At 47.2% G+C, this 16,894-nt stretch overlaps 1 protein-coding gene across 1 annotated transcript in view; it reads left to right on the forward strand.

Annotated features, from left to right (window-relative positions):
• The window catches only part of TMEM67 (transmembrane protein 67), a 125,808-nt gene that overhangs the window by 91,634 nt on the left and 17,280 nt on the right, over positions 1–16,894 (forward strand). The window contains exons 19-21 of the mRNA XM_078773451.1: positions 3,237–3,345; positions 6,912–7,054; positions 11,065–11,205. Coding sequence (XP_078629577.1) covers positions 3,237–3,345; positions 6,912–7,054; positions 11,065–11,205 — 393 coding nt within the window. The remainder of the gene's footprint in view (positions 1–3,236; positions 3,346–6,911; positions 7,055–11,064; positions 11,206–16,894) is intronic.

The raw sequence follows: 16,894 nt of genomic DNA on the forward strand, positions 1-16,894 counted from the left end.
ATTTGTTGTAAACTCGTGGTGGATGATATGTTTTAGTTTTTGAGTTATTTTTATAGACAGATAAACGGTGTAGCACAATGCATAATTTGGAAAATCATACCAGTGTTGTTTCACTAAAAAAAGTACAAGTCTAATAATTAAATATTGAAAAATATATGATTTTTTTTCGATAATTGATTTTTATAATAATTAATCTAAAACAAAATGCTTCATATTATTTTTTATTTAGACGGTACACATCGGACGTATATTTAGTCGTCAACCGCACATCGATAGCTAGTATAGAAGTCCAGATACACGTGCAACAATGTACCCCACCAAATGGGCATTTTCGAGCTGGGTGGTTTCAAAGATGGCGTCCATCCGGGCACTAAGCTACCGTTCTCAGATGTGCATCACACCTTTTCTGACACTTGAGACATTGGTCTAATGGAAAATCATAATGAGAATTACTCCCCCCGCCGGAGCATTACTTTTGGTCTGGCTCAAGGACTACATGTGGTGCATAGACCTCCTAAAAGAACTGTTGGGCTCTTGTGTTGTTTGTTGATGCTCCGTAACAGGCGAGCCCTGACGTGTATGCGCTGAAAGATGCAAGGTTATAGGGCGCGTATGCAAAAGACGTGCAAGAAGTCAGTTCTACCAGCTTAGTTAGTACCCGTTCTGCCTGGTGCTCCTTCACACCTTTGCTTTCCACCAGGAGTGTACGTCCCGCTTGGCGCTTTGCGTTCTGCTCAGAAGTGCTTTGCTTTCCGCTTGGCAAATCGATAGAAGCGCTCGTCTCGCCTTGCGTTTTCTTATCCCACCTGACACTCCAGAAGTCCAGTCAACCCGGCTAGGTTTCCACTCCTCTGGGCGCAAATTCCCTCACGACCTGGACTCGCTCTGCCCTGGACTCGGACTGACAGCTATTTTCTGCACGCACACTCCCGCTCCAACTTCTCGTAAAACCACTCCGCCCAGGGTTTTATTGTCCCATGCAGTGTCTCTAATCACGTCCACTTTTGGCAACAGTCCTGATTGGCTGAGGAGCACTGTGATCCAGAGACTGGGATTGGTTACCGTGCTCCAGGAAGCACCTCTTTTGATCCAATTTGACTGGGATGCTGGATTGGTAAAAAAAAAAAAACCACGATCGTTACAACGCTAAAGTGGTGATTATTCGGTCGAAATACTGGTGAGGTGATGCGATTTGAGAATGTGTGTTTTAGAATGAAGCATGAGAAAGGGGGTTCGAGTCCGGTTGTCAGAAAATATGGGTTTGGGAATGAGGTTTGAAGGAAATGATGGTTTGGGGATGAGGAAGAGACCAATGAGGAAGGTTCGAACTACAATCTCAATACATCTCCCTTTCCTCTGTACGAGGATGTGTAACCTAACTAAACAATTACGATGGAAATATCCAAACTCCAGGGTTCTTTTATGTGTTGGATGTAACTCCCCGGGGTCTTTTCCAAATCCGCAATAATATTATTTATTATTGTTAGTGCCTGCATATTGATCATAAAGATATAGATTAGATCTGCCAAAACAAGCAATGTTTTCTCTCTTTCGCTCCCTAAATGCCGACAGTATATATTCCCCAATGATGCTCGGGGAAGATATAAACGACAGATTTTTCATCGGCATATGCAGTAGTTGGCTACTGGTTTCCACATTTTTACGACCACGTGTCAGATGAAAGTGCCCCTCATCGATCAGGGCAGGAATTTATAATCTTTTTTAAAAAGGTACGATTCGATGTTTAATGTCCACCATTGTACGAGTATATCAGCAGATGGGACAACATCCACTTTTGTTGTTATATCAATAGACGAGTTGTTATATCAAGAATCCAGAATATAGGAATCCCCTTCGTGCCCCCCTTCCCTCTCAAAAAGGCGGACATAATAAACAGATTGTCCCCAAGTGTTAAATGTACATGTGTTAAGGCTACACCTGTTAAGATTAAGGATGCATATGATGATGCTGCCAATTTACACAATGCAATGAATCCAATATACAACTAGAAAGAATCTCAAAATGCAAAGCATCCGCTTATTTGGTTCATTATACATATATTGTAAATTTTATTCATTTATACTCTCCATGTACTTATAATAAAGGTTTGTTGAAAATTTTATGACAAAAGCTCATTTGGTAAAAATGTCATGGGCTGGACAGACACACGAAAGCTCAATGGTAAATAAATAAATTAGCCTGTTAAATATACTGCATTGAGTATTTTGAAATTCCAAAATCATCATATTTATTAACAGCAAATATATTGTGGCATATTTCTTAACAGCCAATAAATACATAAAATTTTGGGGAGATCGAAGCAGCTGTTTGTTGCCTTATACACTGCCCAGGTAAAAAAAAAAAATTCTAATTGAATTTTTTTTACATTTTCCCATAGGTTTGGATTAATTTGAAGCAATTTTTGCTGAATATTGTTTTCTCTCCAAGGAGCATTTTTGTGTTTCAGGGTGGGATAGACAGACCGGCATTAGCCTATTTATATATCGAGATAATGTTGCTCAAATCCAGGCATACTTACATTATGAGGGCAACCAAATCCTTGTTTCATGCTCTCACCACTTCACGCTTGGATTACTGCAATTCACTGTTGACATAATTGCCAGCCTCCTCTCAAACCCATACTACTTGTGCCGAATATGGCAACCAGGCTTGTCGTTCAAGGTTGTAAACCCAATCATATCCCTCCAATCCTTAAAACTCTTGACTGACTTCCTCTGCATCACAGTGTTGACTTCCAAATATTGTTCATGACTTTAAAAGAGCTTGCTTCTGTATGCATCCTTCCCCCCGTGCATGCGAGTTTGTTTCTGTATCCATCTTGTCCGCGAGAACACTATGGTCTAATGAGAATCTCCTGGTAATCCTTCGCACAGGGATGAAAACTTTTGGTGATTGTGCATTCTGTTGATATGCTCCTAAACTTTGGAATTTGTTGCCCTTTAAGATTTGTGCAGCCACCTCAATTACGGCTTTTTAAAAATATTTTCACCGCATTACGGCTTCCTTAAATGCTACCTTTTTAATGTTACTTTTAATGTTATCCTTTACTTTTAACAATAGTTTGAATATTATTTTTCTTTTGATAAAATTATTTTTTGTAGTTATTGTATGAAATTTTATGATCAAGTTTTCTTGCACTTTTGAGATTTTATTACAAAATTAAAATAGCACTACATAACAAACTGATTTGATTGATGGATTGATTTATGTGACAGTTTTTGCAGATTTTGCATCTTCTCATCTTTCAAACCTCTGTGGACATATTTTTCTTGGACTGGGAAAGGCCTCGTGATGCAGCAGAAGTTACAGCAGAAACAAGTCAAAGTGAGACGCACATTTAAAAACTTGGTTTAAAAACTGATTAGACATTGAAAGAACCTTTTCTTTATGAGAAGCTGAAATTTCAATCATAGAAGAATCACCTTTACAGGGCATTTTTCCCTGCAGAGCAGGGCTTGGCCTTTTTCGGGCACTGTGGTCCCCTTTTTGAAGCGATGTTTGCCCTTCCTGCCGCCAACCCTGATAGTCACCTCTTGCGACACACAGGCAATTACCAGCAAGCTGGTACTCAATTTGCCAACCTCAGAAGGATGACAGCCTGAGTCAACCCCCCTGGCTTAATTCAGCGATCAACCGGGATTCAAACCCAGGATCCTAGGATCCCATGCCGGCGCCCTAACCGCTAAGCCAACACCGGGCTCTGAAATTTCAAGCATGAAGTACATTATTTACTAATCTTGTGCAATGTATTGTTGTACATGCGTTTTTGTAAACTTTTACTGAGATCCTCCAACTCATGATGTTTAGATTCCAGGTTTGTTCTAAGGTCACATCTGATCCACAATTACTTTGTGTCTAATCTACCTTATTGAGATTATTTTAAACAAGTTGTCTTGGCTCAGGGAAGAGCTGAATGACAAAGGTTAGAGGGTGAACAGACTGGCAGAGGGGAACAGGCAGGTAAGATCCTCCAGGCACACCTCAGGTAAGTGAACAGGCAGGTAAGATCCTCCAGGCACACCTCAGGTAAGTGAAGGGGGCCAACAGAACCAAAGTGGGCAAGAGGATGGTTAAATAGTGTTGAAAAGAATGGCAAATAAATCATTAACACCGAGAAGAGGTTTGGTTTAATCCCTTCCAAATCTCCTGTAAGCCATCTGTTTCCACGATGGTTAGCTATATTAGTTTTCGATATTTCCACATCTTATCTGTTCATGTATATCTGAATGCTTTGCTTTGCAGATGATTTGATCTCAATTTTGGATATTATCACTGTTATCCAAGTTAAATAGCAATGACGCAATAGCAGCAACGAAGGCTGGAAAGGGTGGAAATGCGAATGGTTCGGTGGATGTGCGGAGTATCGTTGAGAGAGAGAGGAAGACAAATGATGAATTGCGACAGATGATGGGAATAGAGCCTGTGATTGATGCTGTGAAGAGAAACAGGTTGAGATGGTTTGGTCATGTGTTGAGGAAGGATGAAAGTGACTGGTTGAGAAAAGTGATGGAAATGAATGTTGAAGGAAGAAGAGGACGGGGAAGACCGAGAAAGACTTGGTTAAAGATGGTGGAAGAAGAAATGCGGGCAAGGGGGTTAACAAGGAGAGATGCAGAAAATAGGGCAAAATGGAGAAGATTGTCATGGGGACCGCAAGGCTAACCCCCGCTCTAGCAGGGAAAATGGCCTTAAAATGCCTGTTGTTGTTGTTGTTTTGTTATCCAAGTTAAATTTTTTTTTTTTTTTTAAATCTTTTTTAAATCCATTTACAGCATGATTGCAAAAAAGATGTCCACACTGCATAAAAATCTATCCCCTTCCCCCACCTTTTCCCATCCAATCCACTACTACATATTGCAGTTTCTGATCCTTTGAAAGTTTCTGCACATAAGCAGAGGAGTTCCTTTGAGAGTTCCTGCACATATGTGTTTACATTCAACAATAACTCAATGCTTACTTGGAAAAACATTATAAGAATAATCGTTTTAATCGCTTATCAAATGTAATGGCTGATTTACAATGATTTAAAACAGGAGGCTTGTTGCTCACCATTTACAAGAATGTCTTCTTTGAGCTACATTGCTTTTGAAGGGCCTGAACGAGTTAAGTCAACCATGTTCATTAAGATGGCTGAGCAAATGTTTCTATAAATTGGGTAATTAGCCTTTGTAGCATTTCTGTCTGAACACATAGCTTATGATGCTGAGATCCTGGGTGTATTTATTACACTGTGTTAATTTGTTCATGTCCACTAATGTCATTGCCATGAAGGATTACACTTACATCTCCTGATGTCCTTGTCCTACATGTATTAAATATACAAGTTACACCATGAGCCTTAGACACTATACAAAAAAGGTTTTTGGTATATGGAAACTAGGCTCATAGAAGAGTGAGGTGACAGAGGGTAAAATAGAGGAGCAATGTCCTGTAGCTCACCTGCGTGGTTGCCAAAAAGTGGAGTGACGGATGGATCGGGGTAAAAATAATAGATGTATTATTCTAAATCCATCTCTTATTTTTGTACTATCTATGAGCCTTAATTTTCGAGATATTGCCCACTGATGGTCACTTCCGGTTGTGTCAAAACTATCCCTATTTGATAAGGTGCAACTCCAAGGTGTCTATAATTCATATTTTTTGAGATATTGCCCACTTTCTGTATTTTTATGTTGTGTTTGGCAGCCATATATTGTGTTTGGGATAAGCTTCTTTTAATCATACACCGAGTTGCCATAGGTAGTCAAACATATATTTCAACAAGTTTCACGTTGATCGATGAAGTGGTTTCAGAGAAGTAGATTTTTAAAGCTTGGTTTTCTTATAATCCATTATTGCTGCCATACCACATGACTGATGATGTCATTAGTAACAAACTATATTTCCCTTGGATTGCTGATCACAAATTTAGTTTTGTATTGATCAGTTAGGCAGTTTGAGAGAGGAGGATTTTTAAAGGTTTTTCTGAAATCCAAAATGGCGGCTAAACTAGTTTGAAATTCAAGCACTTTTGGGACCTTTAAACCTTACGATGACCTACGTATAAGTGAAGTGGGGGTGGGGGGGAGAACCATGAACAATCTTTAGCCACACCAAAGACAATTTTAGTCAAGTTTGGGCACAACTCCATCAACAGATTCAGAGAAGTTGCATGTGTTTATGGATGGACGACATTCCATCCCATAAGCTCACCTGGACTATGTTCCAGGTGCACCAAAAAGGCAACATACTGACAGTGGAGCTACAGTTGGACACAAGGAAGGTAATGAATGACAAGAATAATGAGGCCTAGAGGGGAGGGTGCCTTTGAACAGTCGCAGGAAGATGGTTCCACAAACAGGAGAAAGGAGAAACAAGAGTGGACGCGTAAGGAGTTAGCCTGGATATTGAGGCGTTTAGCCAGAACAAGATTACTGGGACATTGGATTGTCCTGGAGGTCCTTGGAGGGTTGAATGGTTGATTGAACAGGGTCAGCTACAGAGACTGTAGACCAGACGAGACTGTAAAAAAAAAAGAATCAGAGACTGCATGGATCTCGTATCCAACATGTTCAGGTTATCTTTTGTAGCTGCACAGTGCACATCATCAAAAGCAACAATGGAACTCGTAAAAGATTTACAGAGATGACATTTCAGTTGCCAAATACTACTTCATGGTTATATGTGTGAGACATTACTACCGCTGTAGTTCCATGAAATATAAGTGAAAGTTCCGATTGTGTCATCATCAAACATCAATCATTGTGACATGATATTACACTGCACTTTCTTCTCAGATGACTCAATATTATTTGGTAGGAATTAAGCAGAAACAGGTATCCTGCAGGTATCCAAAGATGACTGCCCTTGTTGTACCAGATTTAACGTTGTCCTTTGTCCCTCTTATCCAGCCTCCATTGGTGTGGGTACAAGAGCCAAGTCAGCCATAAGCATCTGGCGCACGTACTTTGTGGCCAATGAATGGATCGAGCTGCAGACAATAAGGAAACTCAGCCCAGCACTGCACATCCTCTTAACTATTTTCTTTCTTCAGGTAGAATTTCGCAGTGAAACCTTTTTACTTTCTTTAATTCAATGCATACAGTCATTAGCTGAACATTCCTGAATTAAATCCAGATTCCTCCCCCCTTGCTTCCACTTTTCTGGTGATAAAGTATGAAACAATGACACAAAGTGAAAGTAGAATAGAGAATTTGCCGAAAGGAAATGAAAGGTTATTGTATTGTTAAAACATTTATATATTTTGTTTGTCTGGTTGATTTGTTTGTGAAGTAAATGTTAGCTCTTTCACGAGCCTCGATTCAGTATACCAAAAAAACAAAAAAAAAAAAACTATTATATGGCTTTGTGGGATACCAGCAGTCATGGGAGGATGGTTGAAGGTACCCTTGCGGCATGTGAGCGTGAAGATACTCCGTTTGTTATTAGTGCCACTGGAAGAAAGCTACTCGAGCGGGTCTACGTTCTAGACATTTGGAAAGACATGGTAAATCTTCACTGAAACTGCTTTTATTCTTGTTTGTCGTACAGGACATACATCCATTGTGGAATCTGAACACGTGAGGGTTGAAAGGAGGTTAAATGGTTTTAACGTAAATATGGTTATAAAGTAGAGATTGGTGAATAACTGTATAAAATTAATGAAGGTTACATATTTTTTGTATAATTCTATGTAGATCACTCTTTCCAAGTACAATATCAATATTAGTATTCATCGAGTTCTAGCTATATTAAACAAACTTGTTAGCCGCGTCGCAGCCGCTGCTCATAGAGTGCCCTCTGCTGTTGTTGTTGTTGTTCTTCTTCTTGTTCTTCTTGTTCTTGCAGAGAAGACAAAACCTCAAAGCTCCACCCATTCTGGGAACCATAGCTCCACCCATTCTGGGAGAGCCTTCATATAAACAAATATCCACCATTTTATTAACTCGCATAGCTTTGAGGCCTGTTTTGTAGGCCTGTGGTGTCTTCCTCTCTCACACAGTTTTATTTCAAATCAAATTCGACATATCATTTCATTTTTCACAGTCGCTAACATAGTTTGACTCGGTTGAAAAAAAACGGGAAGAAAATCCGATGAAAGTTGCCCTTTATAGAACGAAATGAATTCTCAAAGGCCTGTAACTTCAAGTCCATTGAGATTTTTTTTTTTTATCGCGGCATGGTCAGTCATACACTGCCCGAAATAAGAGACGGGAAAATGCCGAGATATATATATATATTTTGTTTAAATCGCGGCATGGTCAGTCATACACCGCCCGAAATAGCAGACGGGAAAATGCCGAGATATATTAAAAATTCGTCCATTTGATGACAATCGTCACGATGAAATATTTAATTTATACGTCGTCACAATAATGTGGAGAGAGGAGCATAGCTTCGTTCACGTGTCGCCACACACGGGAAATTGCCGAGATATATTTTTTTTAAATCGCGGCATGGTCAGTCATACACCGCCTGAAATAACAGACGGGAAAATGCCGAGATATATTAAAAATTCGTCCATTTGATGACAATCGTCACGATGAAATATTTAATTTATACGTCGTCACAATAATGTGGAGAGAGGAGCATAGCTTCGTTCACGTGTCGCCACACACGGGAAATTGCCAAGATATATTTTTTTTAAATCGCGGCATGGTCAGTCATACACCGCCTGAAATAACAGACGGGAAAATGCCGAGATATATTAAAAATTCGTCGCCACACACGGGAAATTGCCGAGATATATTTTCACTTTGCACAAAAATAACATCAAGTAATCGAATCAATAGGAATGTCCTGTGCCTATAACATCGACGTTATAGGCACAGCTGCATTTAGGCATTGTGTAACATCGACGTGGCTTTTGTTTTAATTAAAACTTTTTGTACTTGTTAATTAAATAGTGGTTCATATTTCGTTAGCCTGGTGTTGGCTTTACGGTTAAGGTGGCTGGTTTAAGATCTTAGGTTATTGAGTCTGAGCCCCTGTCATGCCGTTGATTAACACCAGGTGGGTTGACTCAGGCTGTCATCCTTCCGAGGTCGGCAAAATGAGTACCAGCTTATTGGGAAAAATGAGCCATTCACTTATCCTGCATTAGAGTAGTGACCTGGCCAGGATTGTGACCACTAGCTTAGCAATCTGCTTCAGCAGCCCCATGCATCTGAAGATGCAAAAGGAATGGTCTTCTTCTTCTTCATATTCCGTTCAAATTGAATGCAGATTTGTCCAACTGTTTCTGAATAAGGGTTTGCCATTAGGCCTTTTAATTATCAGGATTTGAGGCTCATAATACAGATACAAAAGACACAACACAATACTCTTCGACAAGACGAACACAGCCACTGAGCTTGACGGAAGTGCCATCACTTCCCGGGGCACTCTGGGTACCAGCGACATCACAACAATGGCACCGCATTTCTTACCGCACTCAGCGGGGCATTTCCCAAGGAGGAATTTCCTCCTCCCCATGGATGCCAACCTATGGGGATTGTCCTTACTCTTATCCTTTTAAATTCGGAGCAATGACTAAGAAAGCAGCATGCACCATTTTTAGGTCATTGCATCTCGATTCTCAAAGAGATCAACTTATAAAATGGGTCGTGATATCCAGATGTCTGTCCGTCCATTAACTTTTTGGTATTTTTGCTACTCCTCCTTGATCACCCAGTTGATTGTTCTGAAACCAAACACATTAATAAAAGACAATAGCCCACACAATCGCTCGAGCTTCGATTTTTCAATTTCTGATCATGGAGGTTCCCAGGGGGGTTACCCCCCATACTTTGGATCCCTTTTCGTCCCTTATTTACTAACCGATTGGTCTGAAACCAGATACAGCCCTTCTATTTGATGATGGTCTGCAGGATCGCCCAGTCTTAGATTTTTTGATTTTGTATCAGGGATCCTCCCAGGGGATCAGAGGGGGTCGTCGTCCCCCCTCCCAAATCAGCATTTGTCTGAACTACAATCTCAAGAGAAGAGATGACTGTTAGCCAACTACTGTCTCAAGAGAAGAGAAGGATATATTTAAGTAATAAACAAAGAACTGAAAGTGGTTTTTATTTCTCTTTGGTATGACTTGGCTTGGGCTTGAACTATTGACCTCCCAGACTCGGAGTGGACGGTCTAACCATTACACTGAGTCTGGTTACTTAAACTACTACTCAAATTACCAAAAGTGTGAATAATAGTCCAACACAAAATTAGTGAAATCATTCCAAGTTTGGGAAAAAGGTAAGTGAAACAAGTTACAAACTCCAAACTCGGGGTACAAATACAACGTTGTGTGGGGAGTAACATATGCTATGTGACTGTGGCCTCGCAGGGGCGTGAGGTGCCGGGCTGGGGGGCGTAAATTGTCTATGTAAATGTGTATCGTGTAGCGCCACGTCGAACAAGCAATTCAAAATTTCATAAGGGATTTTAGTAACTATAGGTTACTAATGGTATGTTAGGAAACAAGGTGTGGCTGACATTTCTAGGGTTAGCCCTTTCTCCGAGTTAAAAAAAAAAAAAGAGCAGTTTTTGGTTCTGATGAAGGGCGATTACATTTCAGCCACAACAACTTTCTCACGGCATTAAACATGTTCTTATCAACTTTTATTTGATACCATCGATTGTTTATCTTGTTCGCCTATGCAAACCAACACTACAGCTTTAACAAAGACTGCTATTCCATTGTATATTTTCAACACTTCGGTCTTGACATGAATTTCTCAATTGAGAAATGCTGTTTTAAACAATTAAAGGTTTTTAAATGTCCAAACATTGCAACAAGTTAAACACATGCACTTTATTAAGACACCAAAGACTGAAACATATGGTTATGCAAAGCCAACAAAAGCTTTGCAAACCAACCCTATTCATTCTGGCCATTATGTCAAAATCCATGGTCCTAATGGCATACACACTCAGACATGCACACCCTCAAACAGAGAAAGACAGAGGGAGAGAGGAGAGACAAAAACAGAGTTTATAGCAATACTTGCTCAAGGGAGGATCAAATAAAAAAAATGTATTCTATCCTTTGTTTATTTTTTCCTATTCTGTGCTTTGCAGGTCATAGGATTTGAAAATTTAGCACTCAGGGAACCCACACCATCATTAAATCCACCACTTGACACTGATGCAGCGTGCTGGAGTCGCATCCTACGTTTCGGTGTTTGTGCATCAGTCTGGATTGTCTTGGGGTTCCTTCAGGTAAAAATAAAAGAAAAGCCATCGAATGGACAAATGTTATCATTTATGACATCAAACTGAATGTTTATTTTAAAGGATGGCTTGCTCCTTGGTACAACACGCTACCCCCAAAGCAACAGGATGACTTTGTATTCAGGTTGCAACTACCTCAGGCATCCTTGTTGTTGATGTCATTGCTACTTGCATATCCTGCTGAGAGCATAAGGACACCTTTGACCAGTCAGGACTGTGTCCATCTATAGTTTAACTAGAGTGCATACAGGCACGTGAAAAAGTAAGTACACCCCATGTAAAGTTTTGACTTTTTCAACATATTTCAACATACAGCTATTTGATCTTTATTTCAACAATATTGATAGATAAAGGTGATATTGTGGCGGACACAAAAGCCCACTGGCGTGGTGACATCATTCCGCGCACCAAGTGGGTGAGGGCCACGCCCGAGGGGTAGGCGTGGCCTGAGGATATACACGGGGCGCGCAGCCCAGAGCGGGCTAGTGTTACAGTGAGCTCCTGAAATAAAGACGCTTATAAGTTACCGCTTGTCCGCTTCCTCCTTGCTCGCAAGCAGCGCGCGTAACGCCGCGCTTTACTGGTGACCCCCTCGACGTTGGATCTGCCAGAGCGATCCTTCCACACGCGACGCCATTGCCATGGCCAACTTCATCAAACTTCCCGAATTTTGGGAGGCTCAGGCCGAAGTCTGGTTCGTCCAGGCCGAAGCCCAATTTCAGCTTCGGCGCCTCACCGGCGATGACACGCGCTATTGCCACGTCGTCGCCTCCCTCGGGCCCGGCACGGCCGCTCGAGTTGTGTCCGTCCTTCGCCACCCACCAGACGGCCACAAGTACGAGGCACTCAAGCGGCTACTCCTAGCCACGTTCGGCCTCACGGACGACGCACGGGCCGACCGCCTCCTGGATCTCCCCGAGCTCGGTGACACGCGCCCGTCGGTCCGAATGGACCATATGCTGTCACTGTTGGGCGACGAAGCCCCCGGTTCTCTATTCCGGGCGCTTTTCCGTCGCCAACTTCCAGCGCAGGTTCGCCTCACGTTGGCCGGGACCGGGCTAACGGAACCCCGAGCATTGGCAGCCGAGGCGGACAAGTACTTCGCCGCTTCGGACACGCGGGCGAGAGTCGGCGTGGCCGTCACGGCCCTCGTGGCTGATGCTGCTGATGCTGCTGATGCTGCTGATCCACAGCATCAGCTTATACAGCATACGCAGCATGCTGATACGCACCTCGTGACCGCCGCCACGCCCCGCCCACCGCCGCGGCGAAAACCGCCACCGCGGGGAAACCCGCCAACTCCACCGGCCTGGCGGAGCCAGCCGCGCTCCTCCAGCTCCACCACCTGGTGCTGGTTCCACGCCAAGTTCGGCCACGAAGCTCGGCAGTGTCATCCGCCATGCTCCTTCAACAGGTCGGGAAACGCCCGGGCCGGCGCTCAATAGTGGCGATGAGCGCCGGCCGTTCGAGCAGCCTGCTGTTCATAACGGACACCTTCTCCGGGCGCCATTACCTGTGCGACACGGGAGCGCAGGTGAGTGTCGTTCCCGCCGGCACGTCAGACAAGCATGCCGCGGGTGGGGGCCCCGCGCTGCTTGCCACGAACGGGACGCCCATCCGTACGTACGGAAAACGCTGCCTCTCTCTGCGGTTCGGAGGGCAGGTTTTCCGTTTGACGTTCGTCACCGCCGACGTGCCCATGGCACTGCTTGGCGCGGACTTCCTGTGCGCTAATGGGCTCCTGGTCGACGTCAAGCGCAGACGTCTTGTCCAGGCCGAGACGTTCAGCTCGCTCGCTTGTGCGTTGCCCAGCTCGCCGAGCAGCTCAACGAGCGGCTTGCCAAGCGGCTTGCCGAACGGTTCGGTTCCGGCCACGTTGGTCTGTACGCTTCCGGCAGCGGACGCATTCACCCGCCTCCTCGCCGGCTTCCCGGCCCTCATGCGGCCCACCTTCTCGGCGGGGGCCGTCAAGCACGGGGTGGCCCATCACATCCCCACCGTCGGGCCACCGGTCTACGCCCGGGCACGCCGCCTCGAGCCGACGAAGCTGGCGGTGGCAAAAGCGGGGTTCGCTACCCTGGAGCGACTCGGCATCGTTCGGCGCTCAGAGAGCACTTGGGCGTCGCCGCTGCACATCGTGCCGAAGCCCGGCGGGGGATGGCGACCGTGCGGGGACTATCGCCGTCTCAATGACGCCACGACTCCCGACCGCTACCCCATCCCCCACATTCAGGACTTTTCCGCCCGTTTGGCGGGCATGTCCTTCTTCTCGAAGGTGGACCTCATACGCGGCTACCATCAGGTCCCCGTCAGGCGGGAGGACGTCCCGAAGACGGCGGTCATCACGCCATTCGGACTCTTCGAGTTCCTGCGCATGCCCTTCGGTCTGAAGAATGCGGCTCAGGCGTTCCAGCGACTGATGGACAGCGTCCTGCGCGACTTGGATTTTGTCTACGTCTACCTGGACGATATCCTCGTCGCCAGCGCGTCCCGCGAAGAGCACCTAGGCCACCTCCGCACGCTCTTCGAACGCCTGGGCCAGCATGGCCTGATTGTGAACCCCGCAAAGTGCCGGTTCGGCACCGCCATAATCGATTTTCTGGGGCACCGTGTCACCAGGCACGGAGCCGTCCCCCTGCCGGCCAAGGTGGAGGCGGTGAAGTGGTTTCCGCGCCCCCGCACGATCAGAGGGCTGCAGGAGTTCCTGGGCATGGTGAACTTTTACCATCGGTTCCTGCCCCGTATCGCCCAGCTCCTGCGCCCCCTGCACGAAGCTCTCCGAGGTAAGCCGGGCAAAGGCGACGTTACCTGGACCGAGCAGATGGACACGGCGTTCACGGGCGCGAAGCTCGCCTTGGCTAATGCCACCATGCTCGCGCACCCGGCGCCCGATGCACCGATCGCCCTCACCACTGATGCCTCGGACTATGCGGTGGGCGCGGTGCACGAGCAATGGGTGCGTGGAGCTTGGCAACCGCTGGCGTTCTTTAGCCGGCAGCTTCGCCCGCCCGAACGCCGTTACAGTACCTTCGACCGCGAGTTGCTCGGGCTTCACTTGGCGGTCAGGCACTTCCGCCATCTGCTCGAGGGCCGTGCGTTCACGGCCTTCGTCGACCACAAGCCGCTGATCTTCGCGATGGGCAAGGTCACTGAGCCGTGGTCGGCCCGGCAGCAGCGTCACCTCTCGGCCGTGTCCGAGTACACGACGGACATCCAGCACGTCGCGGGGAAGGACAACCCGGTGGCGGATTGCCTTTCCCGGGCCGTCGCCCACGCAGTCCACCTCGGCATCGACTATGCCCGGATGGCAGCGGACCAGGCCGCTGACCCCGATGTCCAGGCCTTGCGGACCGCCGTCACGGGCCTCCGCGTCACCGAGGTGCCGTTCGACGGCGCGGGCGCGGCCCTCTTGTGCGACGTCTCCCTCGGGCGTCCTCGCCCCATCGTGCCCGCGGGCTGGCAGCGCCAGGTGTTTGACGCCATCCACGGCCTGTCCCACCCGGGCGCGAGGGCCTCCCAAAGGCTGATCGCCGACAAGTTCGTCTGGCATGGCCTCCGGAAGGCCGTCCGCGGCTGGGCCAGGACGTGCCTCGCATGCCAGCGCGCCAAGGTGCACCGGCACACTCAGGCCCCGTTGGCCCCATTCACGGTGCCAGAACGCCGGTTTGACCACGTCCACGTGGACCTGGTGGGACCTCTGCCCCCCTCGCGGGGTTTCACCCACGTCCTCACCATGGTGGACCGCACCACCCGGAGGCCGTGCCCTTGGCGTCGACAACGGCGGCCGATGTCGCGCAGGCTTTCATCGCCACCTGGGTCGCCCGGTTCGGCGCCCCCTCAGACATCTTGTCCGACCGCGGCCCCCAGTTCACCTCGGAGCTCTGGGGGGCGGTCGCGCAGGGGCTTGGGGTCCGGCTGCACCGAACCACGGCCTACCACCCCCAGGCTAACGGCCTGTGTGAGCGGTTTCACCGCTTATTGAAGGCCGCGCTCCGGGCCACCCTCCGCGACGGTGGCTGGGTCGACAGGCTCCCCTGGGTCCTGCTGGGCCTCCGGACGGCGCCCAAGGAGGACCTGCGCGCATCCGCGGCGGAGTTGGTCTTCGGGCAACCGCTGCGGGTGCCGGGCGAGTTCCTCCCCGACTCCACGGCACCATGGTCCGCGGCACAGCAGCGCTCTGCTCTGCAAGAGACCGCCCAGAGGTTCGCCCCGGTGCCAACGGCATGCCACGGGCACCCACCGACGCACGTCGCCCCGGAGCTTCACACGGCGGAGTACGTCTTCGTCCGCCACGATGCCCACCGGACACCACTGCGGCCCCCGTACGACGGGCCTTTCCGCGTGCTGGAGACCGGGTCGAAGCACTTCACCCTGGACATCGGCCGTACTCCCGACCGTGTTTCGGTAGACCGCCTCAAGCCGGCCCACCTCGACGTGGACCATCCACCGCCAGTGGCCCGACCCCCACGTCGGGGCCGCCCCCCTGCGGGCGGACCCCCGGCACCGCCCAGCCCTGCCGCCACGCCGCCCCCCGGTCCTGCACCCATCCCAGGGGCAGCCAGGGGCATCCCACCTGGCATCCCTGCACCCCGGACGCCGCCGATCGCCAGGGGGCGCTTCGGCCGTGTCATTCGTCTGCCCCGCAAACTGGCCCTCCAGGTGCGCGGGAATTCTGGGGGGGCGCGTGTGGCGGACACAAAAGCCCACTGGCGTGGTGACATCATTCCGCGTACCAAGTGGGCGAAGGCCACGCCCGAGGGGTAGGCGTGGCCTGAGGATATACACGGGGCGCGCAGCCCAGAGCGGGCTAGTGTTACAGTGAGCTCCTGAAATAAAGACGCTTATAAGTTACCGCTTGTCCGCTTCCTCCTTGCTCGCAAGCAGCGCGCGTAACGCCGCGCTTTACTGCATGTCACGTGTTTGTGCATCAGTCTGGATTGTCTTGGGGTTCCTTCAGGTAAAAATAAAAGAAAAGCCATCGAATGGACAAATGTTATCATTTATGACATCAAACTGAATGTTTATTTTAAAGGATGGCTTTCTCCTTGGTACAACACGCTACCCCCAAAGCAACAGGATGACTTTGTATTCAGGTTGCAACTACCTCAGGCATCCTTGTTGTTGATGTCATTGCTACTCGCATATCCTGCTGAGAGCATAAGGACACCTTTGACCAGTCAGGACTGTGTCCATCTATAGTTTAACTCGAGTGCATACAGTCACGTGAAAAAGTAAGTACATCCCATGTAAAGTTTTGACTTTTTCAACATATTTCAACATACAGCTATTTGATCTTCATTTCAACAATATTGATAGATAAAGGTGATATAATATAACAAATATCATGAAACATTTACATTTTGTAGTCCATTGTATAATTTAAATAAACATAAATGCAAATTTCGCATGTGGAAAAAATAAGTACACCCCGACATTTATCACGACTTCAAATCCCTAAAATTAGAAGCAGGTGCAAATGAGTAGAACATCGTTAGAGAGGATCTTGGAGGAACCTGTCTTATTTAAACCTAAGACATTTAGTTTGGTTTGCTCTTTGTTGTTGAAGTGTGCGGCGTCACCATGCCGAGATCAAAAGAGCTCTCTGATGCCTTCAGAAAGAATGTTATAGGTGCCTACGAGTCTGGGAAGGGATTTAAAAAGATCTCCAAACAATTTG

This window comes from Myxine glutinosa, chromosome 2 (assembly GCF_964187855.1).
Source record: "Myxine glutinosa chromosome 2, kmMyxGlut1.1, whole genome shotgun sequence".
NCBI lineage: Eukaryota > Metazoa > Chordata > Myxini > Myxiniformes > Myxinidae > Myxine > Myxine glutinosa.